This window comes from Grampus griseus (assembly GCF_964374135.1).
Source record: "Grampus griseus genome assembly, chromosome: 17".
Lineage (NCBI taxonomy): Eukaryota > Metazoa > Chordata > Mammalia > Artiodactyla > Delphinidae > Grampus > Grampus griseus.
Genome location: NC_139011.1, coordinates 70,147,098 through 70,170,861, shown reverse-complemented (window position 1 = coordinate 70,170,861; position 23,764 = coordinate 70,147,098). Strand labels below are relative to the sequence as shown.

Below are 23,764 nucleotides of genomic sequence, written 5' to 3'. Positions count from 1 at the left end.
TGTAACAGGTCAGAGAAGAAGAAAGCAATCATACACTGGCAGATGGAGCCCAGGCAGGCTCAACTGATGCAAGGCTGAAGGTCTGTCTGCTGGATGTGCCAATCACGCAGGCGTGGAGAAGCAGCTCCTGGCGGAGAATCTGTAGCCTCGTTCAGGGGAGCCGTGGTCCACAAACGAGTAGCAGCAGGTACGTCCCTGCAGGATGCGTGAGGTGACTTGCTTCCCTTGCTCAGAATCCATGCTCAAGCAACCGGCTGATCGTCGTTTGGCTTCCCGAGAACGTCTGCCTAAAGGGAGAGAACGACTGATAGTTATATTTCTCACTGTAAATTGAACTATTAACGCTTTAAAAAACCATCAGTTTCTGTGAAATTGGTTAATGTGAGTTTGCTATGAGATACAGTTCTACTTTCCATGTGCTGACATGCTAGGTGTGTGAGCTGGCAAGTTTCCTTATCAGACACTGGATGCGTCAGATGTGCCAAGATGATACTCCTCGTATAAGTGGCCAACTGACCTTCCCCACATAGCCCTCGGACTTCTGCACCCAGCTGTCCAGTGTGGTGGCCACGAGCCACATGTGGAGACCGGGCACCTGAAACATGGCTGGTCCGAACCGAGACGTGCTGTAAGCATAAAATACACGCCAGATTTCAAAGACTCTGTAACAGAAAAGAGAATGTAAAACATCTCAATAGTTTTTTATAATGACTACATATTGAAATGATAAAATACTGTGGATATGTTGGAATAAATATTATTAAAATTCCAGCTGTTTCTTTATCCTTTTTTTTAAACGTGACTCCTCGGAAATTGACAATCACTGACTCAGCTCACACTGTATTTCTATCCGACATCACTCTTCTATGCAAATAATGACTATGTTTGAGTTCAAAGTTTACACGTATCCCTTCTAATGAAATGGACTCGAGAGGATCCAGGAGAGGCCCAGTGGTACCTTTCTTACGCTGATACCGAAAGTAGTATTAAGTGGCCATTTCTTATTACTTGACTTTTAAAAGGTCAATACGAGTAGTATTTTAGTACCTGCAAGGCCTGAGGTTCCCGCCGTGGGAACAAAGGGCTGTGGAGTCAAGAGGCTGGGCTCAGAGCCGACTTCTCCCGGCTGTCAGGACTCTGTCCACTACATCCCGGCCTCAGCTTGCTCACCCGTGAGGTGCAGGCAGCACACGAGCCCGCAGGACTCCGCCTGCGCCCAGCTCTGCCTGAACAAACGTGTGGCGAGCGAATGCCGGAGCCGACAAGCGAATTCTTTGCTTCCCTAGTAATTTAGTGTCGTGGTTTCCAACGGACTGACTTACAGGTAAATATCAAAGATGAAAATGTGAAAAGATAGGTTTTTATTCGTCAAAAGTTAACAGCAACAGGCACGTATTAAAATGAGTATGGCAAAGCCTTTTACAAATGGCTTTACACTCAAGCTTTCTCCCAAGAGAATGACTGTTGCAACAAACTTGTAAACATAATTAATAAACAGTCCTTTACAGTAACAAGGGAAATACAATTGAACTAAAAGAAAGCACCGGTTTCTCTTAAAACTAGATTACAGTTGTGCTTACTACACATAAAACATTTTAAAACAAATTACAAAAGTGGAATGTTGTAAGTTTAAAATTAGTCCTTAGATTTTGTCCTAGAAAACATCTGTTCACATCAAAAGGCCCATCAAAGGGTAACGTTTCATCAAAGGGGGAGGGACAAGAAAACAATGCACTTTTTTCAAATCAAAACAAGAAGTTTGGTCACTTAGCTTTGTGCATAGTTTAAGGCATCTGGAGCGATCTGTTACGGCTGACCTCCCTTCCCCTCCCCACGTGTGGCTGCCCATTATGTCACATTCTAAAATAATAAATAAAAGCTGACGTTCCCAATCCTTCCCACGTGGATAAATAGAACACATGCACAGTCACACATGCACGAGCGTGCCCCACACACACATCCGCACACACACAACATACCTCTCACTCCCTGCAGCGAGAGGGACTTTAGTACCCTTGCTCTGAAGGACACACTTGCCCATCCCACTTTATTTCAGATTGGCAATACCCTGAGCTGATTATGGTGTTTTAAAACATTCCACCCTTTTCTTGCATGTGCAGGTCAAGTGTACATTAGTGAAAACAACATGCAACGTCTTCACTGCGGAATCATAATACAGCTAGGACACTGGGGTTCTGCCCCTCCCGCCCCAAATTAAAAACTAAGAGTTAAAAAAAATTGCATTGCCCAACAGCACTGGAGTGAAAGCTCGGCGGCACTCTAGGATAAATGCTCAGTTTCCAGTGCACAAAGTAAAAGGATAGCGAATGGGAGGCTTTGGTGGCATCCAAAGAAGAAAGGCAAACCGGGGGAAAGGGCTGCAGTTTAGGTTTGATCTTTAAAATTCTTAGTGGTTCCTTCACCATCGTGCTCCAAGGCGGATTGAGAACCAGTATTTCAGAGTTGGTCTGTAAACATCGAGTCCGGCCAGAGGCGCAGAGGCTGGGCACTTCACATTTCCATCTTCTCCGAGAGAACTTAGTGGAAGGTACAGATACACACTGTTGCGTCAGACGGGTTAAATTCCAAAGATTTCTGCTGAAGCCTTCGGTTCAAGTTTCATGATGCTTCGAGAAGCACGAGGGCCACCGCAAAACCTCCTGCAAAACTTTGTTATTCCCTTCGGTTCGCTCCCACTGGGCTTTGCATATTCAAGGTTTCACACGAAAGCCAAATGCATATTGCTGTGTTCGGGTCTTGTAATTAAAAAGTGGGTTCAAATGATCCAACAGAGGAAATCTTGGAAATAAATAATGCTGGCGTCATTCACTTCCCTCAGCAGCCGAGAGTAAAGTTCTCTCACCTCAAGACCCCATTCACATTTCTAACGAGCTCCAGAGGCAGTCTGCCCACTGACTTGGGGGACGGTTTAGGATAACCGGTTCTCCTGAGGTAATAACTGTGAGTTCAGCTCCTCAAATGCAGCGTCAGCGTCCTCGCTGCTGGACTGTTCTCGCTGCAGTCCCTTCCAGCTGGCTTTGTTCAGCCCCACGTGTCCGAGCATTGTCTGGGACAGCCTGGTGTTGGAGAACCGGGCCCATTCTGTGAACAGAGGCTCCACGAGATACGTCATAAAACCTGAGACAGCAAGAGAAAAGGTATTAGTGGATGTTCTGAAACTTTACAACGTCGAGGTAGTGTTTACTCTCTTAAGTCCTATTCCAATATTACCTCTTATTTTTCAAAAGATGTGTGTACAGATTTACATATCTTCTCTGAAGACTCTATTTAGGCAACTTACTGAAACCTGAAGTAAAGGTGAACTGACAAACACAGCCCATCTCTTCTGACGACTCCTCTCAGCTGCACCAACCATATCCTTCTGTTTCAGCAAACCTGCGGCGGCCCTCTCAACCCTGAGGAGCAGGGCACAGTGTGCCCAAGGCTAAGGGGGTCCCCCCGGGGCTGTGGGTGACGAGGCCGGACTGAGGCGCGGCTGCCCTACCGTCCGGGCTGGTAATCGTCACACCTGGTCATGAGCACAGTGGGCCCGCTATGAATCTCAGGATTTATAAAGCCAAAATGCATGCCACAAAATGTGAGTCTAAAACGAACAGAGGAGATTAGTTTAGACAATTAGGAAAGTGAACATCAAAAGTGTACCAGGGGGCCTACTTTACAGACACTTCCTACAATCGATCTCCCTTAATTCAGTCAGAAAAGGAGAAGGAGTGGTCTCGGGCCTGTCTGCATCTCTGGGTTACACAGCACTCGAGCTCACATTACAGCTGACTTAAAACTACATAGTGTCTTACACAGGGTGAAAGAAGCCTCACCTTAACAATCAGATCACATCTATTAGGAGAAGCAAATAACATTGTCTTCCTAAACTTTTGATCAACGACAGGAAAATGTACATTCTAATTCTATCACTGTTTAACAGTTTTAAAATTTTCTTCATCTCTAACACCTTTTCTTTTCAGCAAAAGACCACATGGACCACAGACAACACAGGTTCCATTTAGCTAACAAAAAAAAAATCTCACTGGAAATAAAGCACCCACTACTTTTAATTAGAAAAGTCATATACGGTCTGATGATTGAATTTTTTCAAGTGTACAGATTATGGTATCTGAAGTAGTAACGATATTGGAAATAAGGCTTTCTTCCATCTCTTTTTTTAAAAATTTATTTATTTTTGGCTGCGCTGGGTCTTCGTTGCTGCGTGCGGGCTTTCTCTAGTTGAGGTGAGCGGGGGCTACTCTTCGTTGCGGTGCACGGGCTTCTCATTGCAGTGGCTTCCCTTGTTGTGGAGCACGGGCTCTAGGTGCACGGGCTTCAGTAGTTATGGTACGCGGGCTTCAGAAGTTGTGGCTCACGGGCCCAGCCACTCCGCGACATGTGGGATCTTCCCGGACCAGGGCTCCAGGGAAGTCCTCCATTTCTTTCTTTCATCTCTTCCATCCCCTCCACACATGTTAACTGAGAACTTTCTAGATGCCAGGCACTGCTCTGGGGTGGCCACGGATAAGCAGTGGACAAACAGACAAGATGTGCTCTCCACGAATTACGTCTGGTGAGGAGAGAGAGGACACGGGAAAACGGCATCACTGCAGTCAGAGCTTCTGGCAGCCAAGCCACCCCCTCAGCCCCGGGTCAGGCTGAGCCAGCCGCCAGAGCCCTGTCTTTTCCAGGTGCCACAGTCAAGTCGTGAGCAGCCGGAGTGTTGCACCCAAATGCAGAACCTTATTACCGCAGGTTTCACGCAATCCATCTTCTTTGATTCTCCCACTGTCGCAACTGGTTGAGAGCTGCATCCTGCTTCTCACATCCAACAAATCAGCTCTCACTTCTGGCTCTATGGTACCTAGGATTCTTTTAGGTCTTAAGTACCTGATAACAATGCACGGGCCGGGCCGCAGACACAGCCAGGTGGCAGGACGCTACTCGTGAGCTGCTCATCCACCCGTGAACCCCCTTAACTGTCCCAGCCCATGCGCCTCTATCTCTTCTCCTCAGATACCACAGGGCGCTGTGTCAATGCCTCACCCTCACCTGGTATGTGACAGGACCTAGTGTTCCTACCAAAGAAGAAAACCGTGTTAATTAAACACGACTTCTACCTGCTGACCACATGCTGGCTCCGAGTAACTGCTGCTGAGCACGGAGTTCATTCTAATCGTCCCCTGACTTACCCTAGGAAGAGGACCTCTGCAAGCCCCGTTTTACCTAGGATTTGATGTCAGAAAGACCAACACCTGTTCTCTGTATAAACTGGGCAAACTATGTGGAAAAGAACACCAGCAGTGCCTGTGTCCTAGGGTGCCGTGAGGGGTCAGCCCACGTCAACTGTCACCGCCTTCAACCTTATCCCTGCCCCCCGGGGGACCGGGTCCACAACTGCCCAACGCTGACAAGGTCAGAAACGACAAGAACGGCTTAAGGGATCTAGCTTCTTGTCCCTTTTAAAAATTGCAGTCTTTTAAACCTCCTTTGCAACCTCTCTCATGAATCACGGGAGTAACGTGCTGAGGCACGAAGTAAGCTGGAGTGAGTGCACGAGCCAACCCCTGCTCTTCGACTCGGCCCGCTCTGCCCATACTTCAGCTGTTCTTCCGCATCCGAAAGTTATGCCCTTGAGGACCAGGCCAGAGCGGACAGGCTTCTTGTCCCGTCATCCCCTCCCCTCCCACCTCCCTCTCCCGCGCTCCTGGCCAGTCCCAGCTCCCGGGGGACTCGGCGTCCCCGCGCTGTCCCCGCAGGCCTGGGCCTCACTCTCCCGCATCTCTACTGCTCCCTCTGCAGCCAGATCGTTACTACCCACGGCCTCCCCCTGAGGATCCTCTGCAACTGTTGTACAGTGTCAGAATTCTGTTTCTGAATTTCTGACCCTCCAGCACAGTCCGCTTTTCCGGGTATTAGCAACGCCACAGTATTGTGCTACCTTCCGAATTTCTAGAAACTTTCTCTCTCCGAAGTTTCTGGACACACTTCACTATTGTCAACCGAGTCCTGAGAGGTCCTGCTCAGTATTGGCCACCAAAATTACGCCCGTCCCTCCATATCCTTCTGAGTGACCCCCACTTGGCAATCCCACCGCACCCCAAACCTGGCCCATCTTCCCTCGGCTCGTCTACGAAAAGCTGCACGTTCTTGAATCACAGCCCCTTCATCGTGCTTTCTCTTACCGTCACAGTCCACTCAACAAGCAGTTCTCAAGTGAGCCCGCCCTGAGGGGCAGCGCTGGCCTTGGGGACACACACCCCTCCAAAGGCCAGGTCGGCACCTGGAGCTGTGACGACAGGCATCCAGCGCCTCAAGAGGGGTGATGGCTGCCTGGAGAAGAGTGAAAGGTGGCTTCTGGGGGTGACATCTGAGGTGGACCCTCAAGGAAGAGGAGGCTATGAGGCAGAAGGGGGGCCTGGCGAGGCACAGAGTGAAGGAGCACCAGGGATTTGGGGAGCCCCAGGGAGTCCCGAGTTGCTGTAGGTAAACGAAGGGGAAGGTGTTGGGGAGAAGACGGAAGAGACAATTGGAGGCCAGCTTGCAAGGGGCCTGTGTGAGGTGCTGAAGAGTTAGCTTCAACCAGCAGGCAGCGGTGAGAGAAAAGTCGGCAGTTGTGGAAGCCGGTCTTCCCACGACCGTCAGGCCCAGCGGTCCCAGAATGACGCCAGTGAGGCTCCCACATGGGAAAATGATGCATTCTTTCCAGTTCAGAACAGAAAGTTATTGCTACCTGCTCTGCTTTTGAGGAACTAAAATCAAATGAGAGTAATTTATAAGAGCCAAAAAAAGGGAAAAACCAGAATAAAATTTCTTAAATTATTTAAAAATTAGAAATAAGCATAATTTTAATACTGATATTTCAGATGTACCTCTCTTCTTGGCAAACTTAAAATCAGTGGCATTTTAAAAACCAGTTATATCTAAGTATGCATAGTTACCAATCTGGATGTTGGCAATAGATTCGGTCTGACGATCACAAAGTGGACTCACACCCAGATGATACTTTTTCTCTATGTCTCCTAGAAATGGAAAAAAGAAAAAAAGAATTCTTAATGCGGAATATACCTATTGGTTAAATATATAATGAAAGTCTTCATCTTACCTGTAAATTCCTTAGGAATAATGTAACACAATCCTCATGAGAGGATGCCTTCTAAATTAGCTCTTTTTTAAAATTTTTTTTTGGCGGTACGCGGGCCTCTCCCTGCTGTGGCCTCTCCCGTTGCGGAGCACAGGCTCCGGACGCACAGGCTCAGCGGCCATGGCTCACGGGCCCAGCCGCTCCGCGGCATGTGGGATCTTCCCGGACCGGGGCACGAACCCATGTCCCCTGCATCGGCAGGCGGACTCTCAACCACTGCACCACCAGGGAAGCCCTAAATTAGCTCTTTTTTAAACTTTAAGTTATTCATACATAGAAAAGGCTGCCAAGCCAACATCCTATTTTAAGTGGAGACAGTGGGAAACTTTTACTAGGTGTTATCCCAAGACTGTAACTCTGTCAGCATTTTAATTTAAAACTCAGATTTCTGAAAGGAAGGTGCATGGAACGAAGATCCTTGGTTCCTGGCTTTAAATCACAAAACATGTCTTACATGGTCATATGGCCACACCCTCCACACAAGACAAGGATGGAGCAAAGGCAGGAAAATCTTTCTGTACAGAAAACCTTCTAGCCGGCTCCACGTCTAATTCATAAATGCCTACACACACATCGGATCATTTCAAAAGAGAACTGCTGATTTTCAAAACAGATGCTCAATTTGTGCATTATTGGTTATATGTACATCCACTATGAATCGTCACTAAAACTATCAGGCACCTTCTGCTAGACTCTGCAATTGTCTGAGTTATTTTATTCATATGATGCTAAAAAATGAGCTGAATAGACTATCACTCAATACTGTAACTTGCCTTGATGGAAGAACTCCTCTGTTACTTTTTCACTCCACTGCTTGCTTAATTCCCAGGTCCGACATGGGTTACAAATATCTGCACATTTCAAAGCCATCTAGCAAAAGCAAAATATGAAAGTTGTCTTAAGAAGAAGGTAAAATTTCCATTTTACTAAGCTTAATATACGCTAATAGTGGGGAAAAGAACACCTCAGAAAAGAAAAAGAAAACGTTGCAACAGGAAATTTGTTATCCTTTATACTGATTTTACGATACTATTAGTTGTAACAATCATTTTTGCAGAAACACTGAAAGCCTACTAAGCAAATTATACACGCTTGGTAATTCCGGAGAGGCAGGCATAGGACTGCACTAACCAGAAAGCTACAAAGGAATCAGCCACTTCTCTCTCATTTTTTAGATATGAGAACTTATTAAAGTGAAATGCTTTCCCTCAGGATTTAACCACTCAGAAGACTACACGAGAATATTTCATTTTTATTCTAATAGTCATGTGATTTGCTCTAGAAATAGAATCTTTCCAAGCTCATTTTACCTGTAAAACCAAATGCCTATGCCTGATGTCTTCCAGATGTAAGTCGCCTTTGTCCAGATGGGCCCTAAACAAGGACAGGTACTCGTTCTGCCGGCTGATGTCCGTGGCCAGTATCAGAGCGCCTATCTGAGCCTCCATCTGTTGTCTGGAATTAGAGAAACATAAAGAGAAATACAAGTCTTTCAACTGAATAGCTACTTCTTGATTATTTTTTCCTTAAGTCTTAATACTCAGAAAGCTTTACAGGGCCCTAAGATATTCTAACTGCCATTCAACTTTTAACCTACCAAAAAGATGGATTCAAAGAATGCATTTTAAAAACCTACTAAAATAATCAAAACTAAAACCAAGAGAGTTGGTAGGAAAATACCAATATGCAAACACTCCAAAAAGAATGCCTAAAGGTGGAATTATATGCCTAAGAAAGTCTATGTAAGATTGGCTGGGATGCAGTGAACAACTTTGGACTCTTTTTTGGTGCCTGAGATCTGAGAGGCAGGAGGAGGGTCAGATGGAGGAAGAACAGCCCATTTCCACTGACTTCTGCAAACTTTTGAAGATGTCTGACTAAAACCTGATGAAGTTCCACCAATTTAATAAAGTTTAGACTCAACTATGCTTTCAGGGCCGAATTCAAGAATTAATTATCCAAATTTCCTGGAACGGAAAAGGTAACATGTTACTACAAATAACAAATACATTATATCATTTAAAAAACCGCCTCAAAAACAAATACCGTATGCTAATGCATGCATATGGAATCTAAAAAAACTGTACTGATGAACCTAGTGGCAGGGCAGGAATAAAGACGCAGACATAGAGAACGGACTTCAGGACACAGCTGGGGAAAGGGAAGCTGGGACGAAGTGAGAGAGTGGCATGGACATATATACACTACCAAATGTAAAATAGGTAGCTAGTGGGAAGCAGCCGCATAGCACAGGGAGATCAGCTCGGTGCTTTGTGACCACCTAGAGGGGTGGGATAGGGAGGGTGGGAGGGAGGCTCAAGAGGGAGGGGATATGGGGACAGATGTATACATACACCTGATTCACTTTGTTATAAAACAGAAACTAACACACCATTGTAAAGCAATTATACTCCAATAAAGGTATTTAAGAAAAAACTGTTTCAAGTCAAATAAGAGAAATGTTAAAAAAATTCCTTCTGTTTCAATGGGCCATCACAAATATTATCTTTGTATAATGATCAGTAAAGAGCAGTCAATAGATTAAAAGGCTCTAAAGATGGTTTTTTGGAGACCCTAGTCCGCCATCTTCTTGGTCTGCCGACTTTCCGAATAAAGTCGTATTCCTTGCTTCAAAAAAATATAAAATAAAAAAATAAAAGGCTCACAGTATTGAACAGTAAATAAAACAAACCCTAAGCAAACATAAAAGAATGCTATTATGCAGTATTCCTTATTTTCAGTTTTTATTTGTATTAAAATATGAGAATTCAACAGGGTTAATCATCAAATGCAAAACACGATAGAAAGGGAATAATGAAGCAAACAATTTAATCTGCCTTAGTCAAGAAAAAGAGAACTTATATATACAAACACTGTGTGGTTTAAGCAGTTTTTATATTTGTACTATGACAAGAAACAATTTTACTTACCAGAAGTACTGTCATAGCTCCAAACGGTTTCCATGAATACAGATTTAAAAAAATAAAAAGTCCAGCTTTTTTCTCACGGACATTACCAAAAACATTTTTGTGTTTTTATGAGGTTGTTTTAAATTGTGAAAGGGAGAAAGGAAAGAGCAATGACAGTAACTTAAATCTTGATACCCACATGTATTTTTACGCCTCACCTTTTTTCTAGAAGTAGGTGGTTTACATCCACTGACATGGTTTTCCTAAGTGCACCTTCTCTTGGGGAGGCATCGTTAAAAGCTTCAGTTTGTGGACCCATGACATGAGATTTTGTTGACCACCACCATCATTATCATATTGGGCTCATTTACATGAATGCTTTTTATTAGCCTTTCAAATGGCCTGCTCAACATCAAGTGATATTTTCTAAAAAAAAATGTAGTATTTTCTGTTCTTTCAATTCATTATATTATCCTATAACTCTAGCAGTGACTCTAGGACTATGCTGTTGAGGATACAAAGCATTCTTTTCACGTCTTATCGGTTTTGAAAACTTCCTGGAACAGATTTTAATGAATCTGTTTCTTATACAGATTGTTTACTTTCTATCCAATTTACCTTTACAGCTAGAACTTATGGTTTTATTCAAAAGAGCATAAAATGGAAATATGTAATACCATTTACATAAATAAGCAGTAAACCATGACTGAGCCACTGTGTATTTGGAGTGGATTTTATAGTATCTATGAGTGATCCTTCATAAAAATTCACTGAAAAAAATTACTACTGACTGTATTTCAGAACAGGTTTAAATTATTAAAATTTTGATGTAAATTTGTAAAATAAGATAATTTACCTGAAAATTGTGGAACACCTGAATATAACAACATAATTTTAAAAACTTTATACGGTTGTTTTTGCAACTTAATTTCTACAGTTCATAACTAATTAATTTTGTCTTAATCCAACCTACCTGCTTTCTAATGGCATATGTGAGAATAAACCGGATTCTCTCAATAAACCCACTGCAGATCTCCAGTGGTGATTTTCCAGTACTGAGGTATTCTACAAAAAGAAAAGGGCATCTCTGAGTAAATGGTAAGTCTTTTTCTGAACATAAAGAATTATTTGTAAGTAATATTAATCTGATTAAAATCTGAACGTTCATGGAGAATTTATTTACTCCTTTCACTTCTTTAAACATGACACATTTTCTAGAATGCAAGAATATTAAATTTTGAGGATAAAATTGCACTAACCTTGTATAAAGTTGCCAAGTAATGGTTAGTTTTAATAAGGAAAGGTTGATTAACACCTGGATGATCCAGATCATGAGTGGCAGCTGCAATTAAGCTCAGCAAGACGTCCCAAGGAGTTACAGAATTGGCAAGCTGGAGTGCGGCAAGGAATAACTGATTACAGACATATTTGAAACACGCGCTGCGCCATTACAGTAGCTGTTCTAAGTTAGCCTCGACTGAGTGTCGGCGGTCTCCTCCCGCCATGTTTCTCGGGCCGCTCATCCAGGCCACGGAGTGCCTGCCAGCGGCGGGTCTCCTCACGACCCTGGCGGCAGGCGTGGTATAATGGTGTCCCCGCCCACGTGGAGTGCGTGGATGCAGCTCATCCTCCATTGGAAACTAGCATCATTAAGATGACAGCTAAAGTATAAACCACCTTTTTGAGAAATAAAAGTTTTCAAACAACAAACAGAGATTTGAGTATTTCTGTTAATGTAGTCAGAGACGGCCTATGAGGTTTTAAGAACATTTTTATCATGGTGAGAACACTTAAGGTGAGATCTACCCTTTTAACAGATGTTTAAGCGTACAATACTGTAAACCTATGACCGAGCGTGTGTGTTTACCAATAAATTGGTTACTGGGTTTCAATCAAGGATCCAAATCCAAGGTTACTTCTGAGGTCCCAAATGTTGAAGGAAGCTACTGAGTAATCATGGAGCAGAAGTTTACGTCAAGTTGGTAGTGAAATCCTCTCCCCATGGATGGACAGTTCAGAACAGCATACACAGTGTATTCATCTCAGGAAAAGCCATCCTGTACACTAGCCATTGTAATTTTACTCTCAACAGTCATTTACTATTCTTGATAAAATAATCACAATAAATAAGCTTATTTACCTGACTGAAGTTTTCAACGACAAAAAACACTCACCTGGAGTGTGTCGCAAGCCCAGCTCCACCAGCGCCTCCCCAGCCCACCTCCGTTCTCCGCCTGCAGCCCAGCCCCCGCCCACAAATGACTGGCTGCGTTCTTGCAGCACATTCCACATCCTGCCACACCAACACTGCCAGAGCGCAGCGTGCGCCCGTTTAGCTTTACCCTGGGGCAGTGCTCTCTAAATGTGTAGGGTCCTGTGCCCTAACAGCAGAGAAGTATTCTGAGCATAGGCCACCCACATAGGTATACTTACTTACAGATTACAACACAGAGCCAACCCATACTGCACGTGATAAAACACGGATGAAAACCGAAAAGTTTTAAAATATGAGATAAAAGTATTTTTGATTCAAATTCTAGTATATTCTTTCTATGCCAGAATGGATTTTTTTTCCATCCCCTGCGCCAAGTTCATCTTGGTCTGAAAAAAACCACTGTCGGAGGGCCTGAATCCACTAAAATAGTGTAAGCTGTTTGAGGGCAGAGAATGTAAATTATTTATTTTTGTATTACCTGTAAATGGTATATAGAGAAACTCAATGAATGGGTAGAAGATGGTGAAGACAATTATTTCCTCTTTAGGAGAGGTAAAAGCATTTAAAAAAAATAAAAGATTTTAAAAGTGCTGCTTGGACTTCCCTGGTGGTACAGTGGTTACAAATCCACCTGCCGATGCAGGGGACACGGGTTCGAGCCCTGGTCTGGGAAGATCCCACATGTCGCGGAGCAACTAAGCCCCGTGCGCCACAACTACTGAGCCTGTGCTCTAGAGCCCGTGAGCCACAATCACTGAGCCCACGAGCCACAACTACTGAAGCCTGCGCGCCTAGAGCCCGTGCTCTGCAACGAGAAGCCACCGCAATGAGAAGCCCGCGCACCGCAATGAAGGGTAGCCCCTGCTCGCCGCAACTAGAGAAAGCCCGCGCGCAGCAGCGAAGACCCAGTGTGGCCCAAAATAAATAAATAAAGAGTGCTGCTTACTAATCAAGATGAGCAGAAGGCGCACTCCATGGAGCACCCTGCATATAAAGCCACATCCCCTCCTGACATAAGAATGCAGGCGTGGCTGTGGATATATTATGAACATGCGATTCGTTAAGCAATATTCAGAAGTGTTATATTCTTACGATAACTTTGGCAGAAGAACAGACGTGGACCAGCCTGGGAGAAGGCAATAATCCAGAATTGTTAGAAATTAATGTACGATTTACACATGACCTCAAACAGTCTCAGGCAGATGAAAGAGTTAACTATTAAAAATAGAAACATGAGAAGCAGCAGTTGAGCTGTTAAAGTTCTGTGAAGGAAAAGTAAGTTCTAAGTTTGAAAACAAATCACACATGCAAAAAAAATTTTGAATAAAAATGCAACATTTCTGCTTGTTACAAAAATCTTTCATCAGAAAAAAAACTTTATGAGTTTCCTAACAAAGACAAGGAAGTCAATGACATTAATGCAATTTTTAAAACTAGATTTTTTTAAAAAAGACAAATGTCATCCCCATTTCTGACTGTTGCTATTAGGTGCCGTTAGGCTCAACTGGAACAAAATTATAATCTATATTCTGAGGTTCAGCTTTGAGGACATAAAAAATAAATACTAAAGTTAGAGCTGATACAAGTACACACCAAAGGAACTTTCAATAATTTCTTGGTTTTCAAATATTTTTGTCTTTGTTTTTTTTTTTTTTTTTTTGACTTAGAAGAGCCGGGAATTAGCTCTTACGTATAAATCATAAGATATAAAAACCGAAAGCAGGACTTCCCTGGTGGCGCAGTGGTTAAGAATCCACCTGCCAATGTGGATTCCCCCGTGCAGGGGACACGGGTTTGAGCCCTGGTCCGGGAAGACCCCACATGCCGTGGAGCAACTAAGCCCGTGCGTCACAACTACTGAGACTGCGCTCTAGAGCCCGTGTGCCACAACTATTGAGCCCACATGCCACAACTACTAAAGCCCACGTGCCTAGAGCCCGTGCTCCGCGACAAGAGAAGCCACTTTAACGAGAGGCCTGTGCACCACAAGGAAGAGTAGCCCCTGCTCGCCGCAACTAGAGAAAGCCTGCGCGCAGCAACGAAGACCCAACGCAGCCAAAAATAAACAACAATAAAAAAAACCCAATAACAGCACCAATCCATAAAATAAAAGCTGGTGTTTAAACAAACGAATGGAAGCAGGTTTCCCACTGAACACTGTATATATGGCTTTCTCTTCACGGTCCCCTCTGCACCTGGATTCTTCTCCGTGGCCGTCTCCTTCTCAAACACTGCCTCTCGGTTTACATGGTTCCCGACCGTCTGTCTGAAGTTGTGAGCTCTCGCCAGCCACCCAGTCACTCCCCAGCGCATCACCCTAGTAAATGACTTCACAGCAGCACTTACCACAGTAGAGGTCAAAGTTCTGTTTATCTGTTTAAAGACCGCCCCCCTGCCCCCCACTGGGAGGGCAACTTTTTGAAGGCCAGGGACCTTTCCTGTCTTGTTTACCACTGGATTCTTAGCGCCAGGAAAACGGACAGAACAAATGAATGAACACACTCGACCATGCGATGCCATGTAAAGGACCGGGAAGTAAAAGAGGTACAGTCAACTCTGAGTGACTCCATGTCTATTTTCTTATCTCTATGGCAAGGGAGGAGGGAACTGCTGTATTTAAATCTCAGTGATTTTATCCGCATCCTGAACTGAAGCTTTGACTGAAGAGTTCACTGAGTATGTTAAGAAAAGTGTTTAAAGTAAGAATGATCAGAGCTACATAGGCAAAAAGTGTTTAAAACTAGTGCTACCAGAGCTGCATGGGTAAGACAGTGTCTGCACCACGTTCGCCCTGCACTCTCTGCCCCTCTGGTCCTGCTGGGTGCCGGCGCTCCCCAGCCCTGGCTTCGGGCTGGGCGTGGCCAGCCAGCGGGTGAGGCCTTCACAGCCCCATGGACTAGGTTTATCTCCTCTGTGTCCCATGGGGCACTTAGCTCCATCATTCCACTTCCCTGGCTGTATGGTGATTACTTACCAATTTCTCCCGCAAGACTGTTCAACAGAGACACTATAGGCTTGGCCCAATGTTTGTTTTAAACTTTAATTAAAAAATTGGGGTGCATGGGCGTATTCATTTATCAAAACTACACACATAAAATGTATGCATTTTACTACTGCATATAAATGATGCCACAATACAGTTAATTTTTTTTTGAGTCATAATATACTTTAAAAATTGGGGTACTTTCACATACTCCACATCTCTTGAAAAATCAGGAGACTGGCAACCACATGGCTATATTCTCAGAGCATCAACTAGCACCAACTGGCTCAGTCAGCCTCCTTCCCTCCCAACATCCGGCCGAACTAAGATCCCTGGGGAGGCAAGTTTAGAGGCAGGGCTAAGGGTGGCAGATGTAACTTTACAGCCCCCAGGAACAGGAAACGCCCATGGGCAAACACAGCTTCCATTAACATCTACAGCTGGTGGTCCCCAGCTCTTGATTTCTCTGCTCTGCTTCAGACTCCTTTCCAGCTCTCTACTAGACACCTGCATTCGGATATGGCGCGAAGACACTTAACCGCACGTGCCCACAATGGAGCTCATCATCTCTGCCAGCCCTCCCTCCCTTCCTACATTCTCTCCCTCACAGCGACTCCCACCTGCTACTCAGCTGCCGGGGACAGTCTCCACCGACTCCTCTCCCTATTTCACCCCCCTAGATGCATCCAGACACCACATCCTCCATGTTCTGATTCCCAAGAGATCTCACCAAGCGTCTACCTCTCTCCTGCCCCAAGGCTATCGAAACAGCTCCTGACGGGCAGCGTGCATGATTCTGGTCTTGTCTGAGTTATTCTCCCCCCACAGCCAGGACAGCTTTGTAAAGTCTCCTGCTTCCCTTCCGAAGCTTCCTATTCATCACGGGATCTGACGAGTGTCATCCCTGCCCTCGTGGAGCTCAGCGTAAACGCCAGGTGACCTGACATGTGTGGCCGGGCCGTACAGCCTGACCCTCACTTGGGCTTCTCCAGCCTCATTCTCGACAATCACCCCAGCTCTCTAGCTGTCAACTTACAAATACAGCCACGCCTGGAAACCTGATCCAGCCACATCTCATTCTTGTGAAGGAACCTTCTGATTTTAAGTCTGATGAAAACATTAACTTAAGGAAAAGTATCTGAAATTAAATCAAGGGCATTTTCTCAGGACTTTCACTGACTGTAAATGCCAACACCTTACCTTAGGTTCTTTTAGGTAACAGTGCATGGCCTGAGTAACATCTGCAGCGTGGACTGCATTGTGGTAAGGGTTTTGACTGTGGTAATCTTCTTGGATCATAACTGCGTCAAAGAAAAAAAAAAGACCTCAGATTTAACTGCGAACAGGAGGCATGTACAAATACAAAAATTGCAACAATTATGCATTCTCCACTTACCCTTCTCATGTGGCTATCAGCTAACTGTTCTGATTCGGGGAGATGATAATCACTTATCATAACTCACATGTATACCCAAGGCATCAACACCACTTTGACTCTTGTTCGAAACTCTTTAAATGGCATGAAGGTATTCATGTCAAAATTATAAAATTTTTTTTTCCTTTTCTTCTCTTTTAAAATGTCAATCTATCATTGTGGCCCACTCCTCTGACTTTTTTTTAATTTAAAAAGAGTTTCTTAGTTTAATAAAAACTGTACAATTCATTCAACAAATACTCATCGTAGTAGATACTGTTCTAGGAACTAGGAATTCATCAGAGGACAAAAATCATTATGAGGCTAAAATAATACAGATATTGGGGAATGTGAACACGATCCTTGGGATACTCCATCAGTGAGGTGAGTTTCAGATCTGCAATTAGTTTTTCAGTAGTAGGGAAGGATGATGTGTTAATCCTGCCTTCTCTGCTCAGTGTCTGTATTATGCTACCATGAAAAAGTAGACTAGGATGAGAGGGTAGAGCCGTCCCCACTGCCACCAAACCCGCACTGTGGCCCTCACAGCCCATCACTCAATCCAGTGATCTCCAGGTATGGTGAGCCAACCCCAAGGTGGTGAGCTACGACTCACTGGTGAGAGGCAAAGAGCATTAGAATTCTGTATGTACTTTGATCCCATCCTTTAAAATAGTTTTCTAAATACTCGTGTTAATATCTATTTATGTGTTTTATAACAGATATTAGCAGAGTATTGCAGGCATACAATTTGTAAATGAATATGCATTAGAAGTTTCTCAACGTCTTAGGTAATAAATTTATCTTAGTTTTGCTAATTAAGAGGAAAGAAAATATCACCTTCGTTACAAAAACAAGAATCCTCATGCTAATTTTCTTCTAACGTTTTCCTTTATTCGGTGAAAGACTCTAATTTTTTCCCTAGCAGAGTGCTCTTAAGTATCACTCTGCACATGAAAACATATTCAAAATAATCTTTGACGTTTACTGTCAGCAGGTTTCTGGGATCAGAAAAAGAGGAGACCCAAGTGCAATGGACCTGGATCTTTTAAGGTTTTAGGCTTCAAAAAGTTAGGAAAGGACAGAAACTGTGTCATCGTTGCGAGAAAGCCGGGGCTGACGTGGGAGACTGACAGCAAAGCTGACCCAGCCTCCAGCGGCACTGGGCCTTCGCAGCTTCCCCACCCAGAGGTATGCCCCCCCCCCCCCCACCTGACGGGCTCTGGCCACCGGGATGCGGCGGACAGCAAGGCGAGCCAGTGTCCGGGCTGGGCTCGGGGGTCTGGATGTGCCAGTGCTCTCCTGCCAACTGGCCACTGCTCTCTGAACAAGCTTGGCTTGTTGGAAAATAATCTTTTTCCTTTTTTGTTTTTAAAGTGGCTCTATTATGGTGCCAAACTCCTCTGCCTCCTTTTAATTTAACAGGAGATCATGTAGAGCTGAGCCGGGTCGGGCCCGGTGTCCCAGCTGAGGCCCACGACGCCGCAGTGCAGCTCACTGGGTGTCAAGGGCGGGGGCACGAACAAACTCAGCCAGACCATTAGCAGCGCTCCACAGCCCTGCAGACTCAGGGCTAAATCAATGTGTGTTTTCTTTAAGCCACGAACTTTGGGGTGATTAGTTTCAGAGCAACAGCTGATATAATTGAGAGACAAGTTAAACAAGTACCAGTACAAATCTTATTACTGTTAAATGGGTTAGAATCACTTACCTAAAAATCTACGAAGTTTCATCATATCTAAATGGAAGTACTCAATTAATCCATGAAGACTAAATAAATGAAAGGTTAAACTTACTAGACTATTTCCTAAAAAGGAAGAAGAGGAGATATTAGCAGGAATACAAGCTTATGTAACTGCACTGTACTTCCAAATATAGGTTTGAATACAAAACATAAAGAGTACTAAGTCCTACTTTTTGTCTATCTAAAATTTACAACTTATTTTAATTTTACCAGTTTAGAACTTTAAATATCACATGTTCTTTCTATTCTAAGAAAAAAGGATTTTTTGGTTTTATTTTTCTAAAACCAAACAACTGGAAGATAAACATTTTTGAATAGATAAGTTTTCTTTTTAAGACACCAAAATAATTAGAATTGATAGAAAACTTTGAAAATTGTCCACACTGAGTAAGTTTAATTGAATTTCCCAAAGCACCTAAAACATGTGCACTCACCTCCTCATAACCATCCCTCCACCACACTGCTCTGAATGGGGGTGTCCCAGAGCAGAGCGCCTTGGCTGCATATGCTATGTTATTTAACAATTAAACAGACTGTAGGTTTTAAAGGTGTGTGAGCTTATAAGTTACTGCCAGCATTCAGACAATAACAATAACATAAACATGATTCTGGTATTCTCGAAAAAAATCTATGATTCTTACAAACATGTATAAAAGACCCAACTAGTCCCACAATGAAAATTTGTAGTAATAATATTTATGAAAAATTACAAAGAACTATCAGGCTAAACTAATTATCCAAAACTGCCTGAACAACTGTTTAGAAGCCCACAGATGAGGAAAAAAGTCAACGAACTGGAACAAGGTTTGCATAAGCAACAGTGGGAAGGATGTGGCAACCAAGAGAGAGTCTTCCTAAAAACCATCCGACACATCACCTTCACACAGAAAGAAAAAACCATTTCAGATCTTTTCCCTTTAAGGAGTTACATGTAAACATGCACTCAAATCCTAGTAACACTCTACTGGTAAAAACATGAGCCCATGGGGTCTAGAATCACTTGTGAAGAAGTGAGCTATGTTTCTGTCATAACCACGGTAACAACCAACTTTTCTTAGGGCATATATAGAGATATTTCAGAATGTATATTCAAAAAACAATCTGGTTTTAAAAAATGGGCAGAGAATCTGAATAGATATTTTTCCAAAGAAGACATACAAATGGCCAACAGGTACAAGAAAAGCTGGTCAGCATCACTAATCCTCAGGGAAATGCAAATTAAAACCACAATGAGATATCAACTCACATCTGTCAGAATGGCTATTACCAAAAAGACAAGAGATAACAAGCGTTAGCTAGGATGTGAGGAAAAGGGAACCCTTGGTGCACTGTTGGTGGGACTGTAAACTGGTGCAGCCACTATGGAGAACCATGGAGGTTTCTCAAGAAATTTAAAGTAGAACTACCTTATGATCCAGCAATCCCACGTGCTGGTATATATCTGAAGGAGATGGAATCACTATCTCAAAGAGACACCTGCACCCCCATCTTCACTGAAGCATTATTTACAACAGCCAAGACATGGAATCAACCTAAGGGCCTATCGATGGACAAACAGATAAAGAAATCGTGGTGTATATGCAGTGGAATATTACCCAGCCATAAGAAAGACGGAAATCTTGCCATAGGTGACAACATAGATGGAGTTTGAGGGAACTGTGCTAAGTGAAGTAAGTCAGACAGAGAAAGATAAATGCTGTATAATCTCACTTATATGTGGAATCTAAAACAAAAACAACAAAATCTCGAGCTCACAGATACAGAGAACAGACCGGCGGTTGGTTGTCAGAGGTGGGGCAAGGGGACAAAATGGGTGCATTGGGTATTTGAATGCTGCCGAGAGAAGGTCTTAAAAATTCTCATCATAATGAATAAAACCGTGACTATGTACGCTGACGGATGTTAACTAGACCCCCTGTGGCAATTATTTTGCAGTACATACAAATGGCAGATCATTACATTGCATGTTTGACGCTAACGTAATGTTCTATGTCAATTATGCCTCAATTTAAAAAAAAGAATGTATATTCATTCTGTGTATTTAGGTAATCGCAGGATTCTCCCCAAATTGTTTCCCAAACCTAATGAAATACATTACCAATTTCTAGGATCTAGAATAAGTTTTAAGAAAGCTGCAATCAAATGGTAAGATACCCTCGTCTGGAATCCAGGCGAATGGCAGTAAGAAACGCATGTTAACGTCCTCCACCAAGAAGCCTGGGGGAGTGTGACAAGAGCCAATCTAACAAAGTGTACCGCCCATATCAAAATGAAAAACTGTATGCAACGTTTTTTCTCACTTTCAGTTTATAAGATACCAACTGACTTAATACCAGTAAATAAGAACACAAGTCAACGAAACATTTCAAAGCAAGTGATGATGCTTAGCTGATACGTTAAACAAGAAACAGGCATAGAAGCAGTTATTTTATGTGAGAATGGAAACACCTTCTTGGAAAAGAAAACTGTACTTATAGAAAAGTTACCCTTTATATAAAGATATATGAAAGGACGGACCTGCCTAAGGTGTTACGGCTCTCAACAGGTTTTAGGATGTGGTTCTCTTCAATACTTGGGAGCTGGCAGGACTGGGCTACGGCTATAACACAGGCCTGGCAACGAGGGTCCGGTCCTCATGCGCCAGGTGACTTTTGGGGGAGACAAGCCCTATCTTGCTATCTGATGTAACCTAACTCATTCCTGCAAAGGCAGCATCAAATATATCCTACCAGATAGAAACCACTTCCCACTTTGCAGTGGACAAGCTGGGAATCAGAGTTTTGTTTCTTCCCTGCCTTCCTCACAGTATCATGTGGGAAATCACCAGAGGAAGAAACACAGAACACACCAGATCGACAGCAAGAAGGGAAAACTATATACTTGGATACTATGTACGTATATCATCCAGAATTCGTTTCAGGCTAAGCAGCTTTGAAAGGAAAGCAGATCCAATTAAATAATGCAAGTTAAAGGACTTTTCTCCTGCCCACTTGTTTCCCGATAATATCCCTTCACGTACAGAATTCCTGTAACTTTTGGGTGACTGTAGTGAACTGAACATAGATATCACCATCTGTAAAGGCACAGGTGGGTGGCTAACCGTGGGTGGTTTCTACTAACCCCTAACAACTGCAAGAAGAAACCATTCGGCCACCTTCTCCACAAAAAAGGAGTGAGATGATTGAAGGGAAGCCAAGGGCTAAGTTAACGGACATAGACTAGTGGCCATGACTTCTGCCCATGCTGCACCGTCACCCTCATTCCACTTCTATCGCCACGCCCCCTGACTAGCAGGTATGTTCTTTTTAAAAATAAAATCTAGAGAAAAACAATCAACTATTTCAGTGGGTGACAAGTGTCTCAGGAGACTAAGAATAGGCTATGAGCTCTTAGTGTTTATGTGAGGCTAGACCTTGAAGGTGTTAAGGGCGGCACTGTCTTATCTATGTTTACCTTGAGATAATGACTAAAACAATATTTGTGTTGCATTAGGAAAGGGGAGTTTCCCAGATCTAGAAGAAGCTGAGGCACCTATATTTTCAAAAAGGGGATGGCTGCAAGGAAGGACAGCTGATAGTAAGAGCCTCCGATAGGCCCTAAATGATATTAGAGCCTTTTCTGTGTGGACAGGCCCAAGTGGGGGCAGGGAGAGGAACAGACACTAGTCACCAGAGGGCAAAAGAGAGGTGAGTAGGAACAGAAAAGGGGGAAAAACAAAAGGCAGGGAAGCGGGAGGGAGGCTCCACCACTGAGGAGAACTTCACTGTCTTTACACCTGTGCCTGGGTCGCTCCAGTTTATTTTCGGTCAGCAGTCCACAGACAACCTGAAGGTGATCACAAAGGTATCCTCACTATGCCTGGCCGTATAGCTCAGAGCGAATGACGTAGTGATACTAAAAAGCTAGACCCATGCTGTTCTCAAGATGCATACAGTTCTATTTGCTTGTCCATTTCCCATATTTGGCTTTCTTAGGAAAGGAGCTTTATTCCAAAGTAAAATAAGAAAAAAAAAGTGATTTCAAAGTATAGCAGTGAATCACATATTTATTTCATTCTCAACCAACAGAACTGACTTCCTCTCAGTGAACTTTCCACTCTGCTTCATTTAAAACATATTAAGGCAAAAGGGGCAAAGTCTAGTTGGACAACAGGTACCACCTTTTTTTTTTTTTTTTTTGGCGGTACGCGGGCCTCTCACTGCTGTGGCCTCTCCCGTTGTGGAGCACAGGCTCCGGACGCGCAGGCTCAGCGGCCATGGCTCATGGGTCCAGCCGCTTCGCGGCATGTGGGATCTTCCCGGACCGGGGCACGAACCCGTGTCCCCTGCATCGGCAGGCGGACTCTCAACCACTGTGCCACCAGGGAAGCCCACGTTTCTTTTTTTTAATGCCAAAAATTTCACACTAAACAAAGAATGATTCTCAAAGGGAATTCTGTTCCCATTCCCAAACAGAATAAAGAAAAATGAACCCTTCCCGCAAAGCAAAACGAAACTCAGAAAGAGGTAAACAGATCAGAATCACCTGTCTTGGGGCTTCCCTGGTGGCGCAGTGGTTGAGAGTCTGCCTGCTAATGCAGGGGACACGGGTTCGAGCCCTGGTCTGGGAGGATCCCACATGCTGAGGAGCAACTAGGCCCGTGAGCCACAACTACTGAGCCTGCGCTCCGCAACAAGAGAGGCCGCGATAGTGAGAGGCCCGCGCACCGCGATGAAGAGTGGCCCCCGCTTGCCACAACTAGAGAAAGCCCTCGCACAGAAACGAAGACGAACCACAGCAAAAATAAATTAATTAATAAACTCCTACCCCCAACATCTAAAAAAAAGAATCACCTGTCTTTTTCAAAGTACTCATACTTTCCGTAGATTCTGATACGCCCCCTCAAGAAGCCATGAGCTCTTCCCACCCCACCCGACCCCGCCATGGAGAAGCAGTGCCAGGAGGAACCACTGCTGCTGATCATTAACACACCATCTCTCAAGTGAGCAGAGAAAGGAAAGCCTAGGAGCCAGAGCTAGAAGAAAAGCCATCTCTCAAAAGGTCATTCATCTACCACATATCTGGGGCTATCAAAACTGGAATACAAGATCAGAGCATGTCACTGTGACTACAGTACCAAAGAAACCAAAAAAAAAAAAAGAACGATGAGATAGTGATGTTCGCCTTGGGTTATTAACAACAGTAGCATTAATAAGGGACGCCCAAGTGATGATGACAGTGGTTAATTTTGATTACTACTAAGAGTAATAATCAAAAAATAAAATTTTAGATTGATTCTCTAGGCTTACAAGTCAGTCACTAAAGAAGCAACACAACAATGCTCCCTCTGCCAGCAGAGGGCTCCTAACCTAA

At 43.8% G+C, this 23,764-nt stretch overlaps 1 protein-coding gene across 3 annotated transcripts in view; it reads right to left on the bottom strand.

Annotated features, from left to right (window-relative positions):
* Window positions 1-1,362: 1,362 nt before the first annotated feature.
* PDE7A (phosphodiesterase 7A) overlaps window positions 1,363-23,764 on the bottom strand; it is a gene marked incomplete at its 5' end in the record, with an annotated part of 113,926 nt that continues 91,524 nt past the window's right edge. For 2 of the 3 annotated variants that reach the window (XM_082674529.1, XM_082674530.1), the window contains 8 exons: window positions 1,363-3,138; window positions 6,945-7,025; window positions 7,921-8,017; window positions 8,458-8,602; window positions 11,030-11,121; window positions 11,316-11,447; window positions 16,455-16,555; window positions 18,380-18,475. In XM_082674529.1, the coding sequence (XP_082530655.1) occupies window positions 2,930-3,138; window positions 6,945-7,025; window positions 7,921-8,017; window positions 8,458-8,602; window positions 11,030-11,121; window positions 11,316-11,447; window positions 16,455-16,555; window positions 18,380-18,475 (953 nt within the window). In that variant the 3' untranslated portion in view covers window positions 1,363-2,929. The remainder of the gene's footprint in view (window positions 3,139-6,944; window positions 7,026-7,920; window positions 8,018-8,457; window positions 8,603-11,029; window positions 11,122-11,315; window positions 11,448-16,454; window positions 16,556-18,379; window positions 18,476-23,764) is intronic. The other variant, XM_082674531.1, reaches the window with a different exon arrangement.